Consider the following 6,852-nt stretch of genomic DNA (forward strand, 5'->3'; position numbering starts at 1 on the left):
ATACAGATTAATTACTTTCTCATTTTTTTTTGTATTGTCAGGCCATTTAAGCAGGAATAACATATAGTTTATAAATTCACATAAAATACTATAGTTATTATAGACATACTTTAGCAGGAGTCCTGGAATGACCTCTCAGCTGTGAAAAAAGGGTAAATAAACGGGTGCTACTTCGGATTTGGACGGATTAGTTTTATGCAACAGATTTGTGAGTGTGTGTGCGTGCATGCTGTGTGTGTGTGCGCATGTGTGTTTGAGAGATGAATGAAAGAAGAAAGCAGGCAGAGGTGCAAAGGTCAGCGAGAGGACATGCGCACTGTCACGCAGCTGTGTTCAGCCAGTTAATCAAGACTAACATGTGGATCCTCACTGAAGGAGGTTATGTAGTTATGTCAAGGAAGAAATAATCCCTTTTATTCATTCATTTAGCACGTACCCCCCTCCTCCCTTGTACACACCCTGAATATGTTCTAAAATGACACTAACAATGTTCATTGTAGAACCACCGCAGACTAAAATCAAAGCACTAAACATATGTTTAAGTCTGTCAATCATTACAAAGTATTATCATCTTTATAAAAACACTTTTATTTATTTTTTTGATGCAGCTTTTTAACTGGTATCGCAAAAGGCCGTATTGTTGCAGCCAAAAAGTGTATTTCATGATATTTTATCATATTGCGAGTTTTTAAAACTAGTAAATTCCATTATAAATTCATGTCATTTTAATAAAAAATTTTCTTATTAATACAAAAACTGTATATAAAAATATATCTAATTAAAAAAACATTTTTGATAATAAAAATGTTTTATTTTGTATTTTTGTTTCATTTGATCATTACAGAAATATGAAAAAAAACCTATTCAAACAACAAGAAAATGTATATTGTATATTTTTTCGTTATTGTAGATATGTAAACATATATTTTTCAATCATTTTCATTGCTTCTTAGATTAGTCAATTCCAATAAATTCCATTGTAAATGTATACCAACATTTTCCTTTGTATTTTTGTTTAATTTGATGATTACAGAAATATGTCAAAAACATTACTCTTTAGTTATGATCATATGTTCTATCTGTAGAGATTGTACAACCATACTTTTATCATTTTCATTTCCACATAAAGTCAATTACTGTCGTAAGAAGGAAAATGTAAATGATTATATAGTTATTTTCAAAGGTGTTTTATTTAGTATTGTAATGTTGGTTTATCATTACATATATATATACCCAAATGTATTTGAAAAAATAGTTAAAAATGTGTCTTTTATAAATATTTTTTTGTAGAGATGGGGAAACATATACATTCCTAAATACTTTTTTATTTCTTTATTGAGCCAATTATTGTACTAAGAAGGACAAAGTAAAAAACGTTTTTTAAGGTTTTAATTAGTGTTGATTTTTTTATTACATACATCTGAATATATATATATATACATACACACATTTATATATAACATTTTCACAATGTTTTCTACCAATTATATGGGTTTATGTTCCCCTTTTGTTTTAATATGGGCTTGAAATACAATGTAATTGATTCATTTAAAAATTCCAAATATATTATTGACATTTTTGGCAAGGTTTCAGCCATAGATTTGTTCCTTATTTTCTGACAGGTCATGACTGGTGTCTGAAATAAGCTGACGGTTGTTACTTGCAGTAGATAAAAAGCATGTTCGATAGTGGGCTGGAAACAGGCCATTCTTAAACTGATGGTGTACTCTTACTTGTGCCAGGCCAAGGTGGCAGGATTATTTGCATCATGATGTCACCTCTGGGCTCAAAACAGGGTATGGTTTAAGCTCCCAACCTCCCACGTCCTGCTGTCCTGCGGTCACTCCTCTGACTCCTCCCTGCGCATCATAACCAAGACTGGATGCAAGCAGGCAGCCACACCTCCCCTGATCTGACAAACTCGCAGCATCAAGGCGGGGTGGCGTGGCGTGCTGAGAGCCATTCCACGACAACCTGTCAAGATAGAGGAAAAAAACATTTTGAACATTGGAGGTTGCATATAATGTGATTGGTTAAACCACAACAGGCAGGTGAGAACAGTTAAAAACCATCACTCCGTACCTTGTAGTTTTAATGATATAATTATGTCATTTTACAGACATGAGTTTGGGAGCGGCGTGCATCTTCTTGCGAGGCGGGAAAAACATTGTAAGTATACAGGAAAGTGTTTTTGATCGATTTGTCTGATTGTTTGTAAACTATAGCCAAAAAAGTTGATTGGATTAGTGAGGTGCAGCCACTTAACACTGTAACGTTGATTTATACATAGCTGACCACTACTGTATTTATATATTTATCATTGTGGTTTGCAGTGCACTGCATCACACTGAAAGTTGCTTTTAACGGTTTAATTACCTTATTTCGCTTCACGATCATCATTTTTCATACAGCTGCTAGAAGAGGGCAAACTTTTCTCAACTTTTCTATAGTTTCTATCCACATTTTTTAAATTTTCTTCTACCTATGCAGTCGAGAGAGTTGGCGGATGATGAGATCGATGGTAAGTAGAAACAAACTCAGCCCTTTGCTTGTTTTATAACGATACCTTTCTGGATGACGGCTCGATTGCACGTTTTCCGCAGAACTGCGTGAAGCGTTCAATGAGTTTGACAAGGACAAGGACGGCCTGATCAGCTGTAAGGACCTGGGCAACCTGATGAGGACCATGGGATACATGCCCACCGAGATGGAGCTCATTGAGCTGAGTCAAAACATCAACATGAACCGTGAGAATTGTTTTCTTCTTCTTCTACACCACTGGAAACCACAATCTCATGTTTTGACTTTATATATGGCCGGCATTTTACAGTATTTTTTAAAAATCTATATACAACAGGTGTCTAATTGAATGCATTAACTCATGTGATTAATCTAAAAAATAAATAAATAACAGTAAGCATGTAAAAAAACAGACTTACTACGCAATTCATTTTGAGTGCATGCAGCGTTACATTTTTTCAATTACTTAAAAAATGTTGTGTTTTTTAAATGTATTTTTTAAACCGCGTATGGTTACCTGAAAGGTGGCGCGTGTTGTTATATGGTCAGTGATCAGGTCAATGCATACGTCAGTGCAAAGATGCGTGAGAAAACTCCAACTGGTGTGCTTACTGGCAAATTTCATTTCAAAATAAACCCTGAAAACTTATACCAGATAACAATATATTGAATTTCTGTCTTAATATTGTGGTCTTTTTAGGTACATTTAAAATCATGAAAATTTTTTTTAACCTGTGATTAATCTGATAAATTTTTTTTATATCAATTATGTAATATAAAATCAACACTATTTAAGACATTTAAAAAGCTAATTATTATTTTCTGTGTCCTTCTTGGAACAAAAATAATTACAGTACAGTAATTGTACAGTAACTAAAACGTACGTTTGTCTATCTCGACAATAACAAAATATTTATATAATATGCATTTTTCAAAGCTAATAAAGCTGATGAACTAAATAAAAAAATCTAAAATATACACTTTTGATAAAAACTTTAATCATTTACTTTTTCTTTCTTTGCACAGTAATTGACTAATTTAAGAAATGAAACTGATACAAAAAAATTATATGTATACATATATCTACAATAACAAAAAAAATGTAATTAAAAAAATGAAAACATTGTTTAAAATGTTTGTTTGACCATTTAGTTACATGTTTCTATAATGATCAAAAGAAACAAAAATACAAAACATATATTTAATTATTAAGAATGTTTTCAAATTAAATTATAGCTGATATATTTTTGTTATTTTAAAAAAGACTAAATAAATGAATTAAAATGACATTAATTTATAATGGCATTTATGAGTTTGAACAAATGATCATTGTCTGCAACATGATACATACGCTGTATCAAAATAAAACTGCTTTAATACATTTAATAATGTTTAGTATTGACTGACACTGTCTAGGAGGTATACATTTAACATTATTATTTGGCTTTATTTTAGTGTCTATTTAGAACGTACTCAGTTTTTTAAAGTCATTTTCAATTGTGTAAGGAAGTAATTTACTATGATTAATCGTGATTACAGTAATCACAAAATTGTGATAAATCTTTGGACAGCACTAGTATACTGTATACCCTTTATGCTACTGATAAATAGGCACGCACACACACTACTAAGGAAAAGCTAACATTTGGCAACGTCGTTTGTAAACAGATTTATGGCCGACCTTTTCATCTCATTTGCCCCACAGTTGGCGGCCGAGTTGACTTTGAGGACTTTGTGGAACTGATGGCACCCAAACTTCTGGCAGAAACTGCTGGCATGATTGGCGTGAAGGAGCTGAAAAACGCCTTTAAAGAGGTCAAACACCGACCGTAACCGCGAACCACCCAGCTCACCACCCAGCTCACCACCACATCCTGACCGCTGACCTTTTTGCTATAGTTCGACGCGGATGGCGACGGCGAGATCACAACAGAGGAGCTGCGTTCCGCCATGAATAAGCTAATGGGGGAGCACATGAGCCGCAGGGAGATAGACACCATAGTCAAAGAGGCGGACGACAACGGAGATGGCACGGTAGACTTTGAAGGTACTAACGTCCTCTCCGTTAAAATATTGCTCGGCTTCCATACGTTTCATGGTGATGTCATCATTTGTGTCTCCCTTAGAGTTTGTCAGAATGATGTCCCATCAATGACCACAAGGCTGACCGGACCTTTGCACCTGTGCTACATTTTCAGTCAAAACTCAAGCAAGTTACTCTGCTATGCAAAGACTGACAATCAAGAGACTAAATCTACAGTGGTACCTCGATTTTCCGAATTCATCCGTGTATGAATGTTTCCAACAAGAAATAATAAATCCAAATAATCCGTTCCAGACACCCAATAATGCTAACACAGATGGAGAATCATTTTACATTAGGAATGGCATGGCTACACGTACATTTAACATCAACTTTATCGTTTATTGAAGACTTTATTGAGTGGCGCCACCTCTACGACTTCCTTCTTGAATTCAATAGTGTTTCTCACCTTCTTTATCATAGTGCTGACACTTTTGTTGGAGGACGGCGTGGCTCGGTTGGTAGAGCGACCGTGCCAGCAACCTGGTTCGATCCCCGGCTAACATTTGGCAACGTCGTTTGTAAACAGATTTATGGCCGACCTAGTTTGATCCCCGGCTTCCGCCGTCCTAGTCACGTCCGTTGTGTCCTTGAGCAAGACACTTCACCCTTGCTTGTTGTGGTGCATGTGTGTGTGAATCACCGTGTGAATGTGAACACAGTGTCCAAGCACTTTGAGTACCTTGAAGGTAGAAAAGCGCTATACAAGTATAACCCATTTACCATTTGTTATATTCAAGAACGCATGGACGACGTATGAGGGACAATATTCAGAATTACCTCTTATACACACTACTGAAATGCTCTCACATAAACAACTGAAATGTTTTCCTCTCACACACACTACTGAAACACTCTCATACATACTACTGAAAAGCTCTTACATAAAACTGAAATGTTTTTCTCTCTCACAAACTACTGAAACACTCACACACACTACTGAAACACTCTTTTACACACTACTGAAATGCTCTCACATAAACAACTGAAATGTTTTTCTCTCTCACAAACTACTGAAACACTCACACACACTACTGAAACACTCTTTTTCACACTACTGAAATGCTCTCACATAAACAACTGAAATGTTTTTCTCTCTCACACACTAGTGAAGCACTCTCATACACACTACTGAAACACTATTATACACACTACTGAAATGCTCTCACATAAACAACTGAAATGTTTTTTCTCTCACACACACTACTGAAACACTCTCATACACACTACTGAAATGCTCTCACATAAACAACTGAAATGTTTTTCTCTCACACACACTACTGAAACACTCTCATACACACTACTGAAAAGCTCTTACATAAAAACTGAAATGTTTTTCTCTCTCACAAACTACTGAAACACTCACACACACTACTGAAACACTCTTTTTCACACTACTGAAATGCTCTCACATAAACAACTGAAATGTTTTTCTCTCTCACACACTAGTGAAGCACTCTCATACACACTACTGAAACACTATTATACACACTACTGAAATGCTCTCACATAAACAACTGAAATGTTTTTTCTCTCACACACACTACTGAAACACTCTCATACACACTACTGAAATGCTCTCACATAAAAACTGAAATGTTTTTCTCTCTCACACACTACTGAAACACTCTTTTACACACTACTGAAACACTCTTTTACACACTACTGAAATGCTCTCACATAAACAACTGAAATGTTTTTCTCTCTCACACACTAGTGAAGCACTCTTATACACACTACTGAAATGCTCTCACATAAACAACTGAAATGTTTTTCTCTCACACACACTACTGAAACACTTTCATTAACACTACTGAATATTTTCTCTCTCACGCCCACACACACCTGGAATTATTTTTCACGCATGGGCGACGTCTGTGTGCTCACACAACTTTGTGTACATTAACTGATGCAATCACACACACGGGAGAGAAAGTTATACGGCACAACACGTCACACTGTCGTGACTCCCTTTACGCCGTATAAAGTACTTTTGGTGAAAATATTTGCAAACTAAAACCGGGGAACATGATAACCGAGGTATCACTGTATCTCTGTTTTGCTTATTTATTCCTTGAACTGTGCAACACTGACAATGTAAACAGATTAGGTGACATTACACATTAGTGAATAGAATCATTATTCCAAGTATATACAATGATCAAAAATAGTAAATATATACCGCTTTCTGTGCTTTATAACATTAGTCTGTGTGAGTCATGTGTTTTTTTGCAAGAGTTAAGTATTCA

General features: G+C 35.2%; 1 protein-coding gene across 2 annotated transcripts; it reads left to right on the forward strand.

The window, feature by feature from the left end:
• Positions 1–1,839: 1,839 nt before the first annotated feature.
• On the forward strand, positions 1,840–6,207 carry cabp5a (calcium binding protein 5a). Of its 2 annotated transcripts, none has more exons than XM_062055759.1 (7): positions 1,840–2,047; positions 2,120–2,169; positions 2,491–2,521; positions 2,604–2,747; positions 4,226–4,335; positions 4,420–4,567; positions 4,647–6,207. In XM_062055759.1, the coding sequence occupies exons 2-7, from the start codon at positions 2,122–2,124 to the stop codon at positions 4,673–4,675; spliced, it is 510 nt and encodes a 169-aa protein (XP_061911743.1). In that variant the 5' UTR covers positions 1,840–2,047; positions 2,120–2,121; the 3' UTR covers positions 4,676–6,207. The 2 variants fall into 2 exon arrangements, with proteins under 2 accessions (XP_061911743.1, XP_061911742.1); XM_062055758.1 differs by having other exon boundaries at positions 1,842–2,051.
• Positions 6,208–6,852: the final 645 nt, after the last annotated feature.

This window comes from Entelurus aequoreus, linkage group LG08, assembly GCF_033978785.1.
Source record: "Entelurus aequoreus isolate RoL-2023_Sb linkage group LG08, RoL_Eaeq_v1.1, whole genome shotgun sequence".
NCBI lineage: Eukaryota > Metazoa > Chordata > Actinopteri > Syngnathiformes > Syngnathidae > Entelurus > Entelurus aequoreus.

Coding starts and splice junctions, on each gene's coding strand:
- cabp5a (XM_062055759.1), top strand. CDS start 2,122: ATGAGTTTGGGAGCGGCGTGCATCTTCTTGCGAGGCGGGAAAAACATT. Junction 2,748..4,225: donor TCAAAACATCAACATGAACC/GTGAGAATTGTT, acceptor TTTGCCCCACAG/TTGGCGGCCGAGTTGACTTT. Junction 4,568..4,646: donor TGGCACGGTAGACTTTGAAG/GTACTAACGTCC, acceptor TGTCTCCCTTAG/AGTTTGTCAGAATGATGTCC.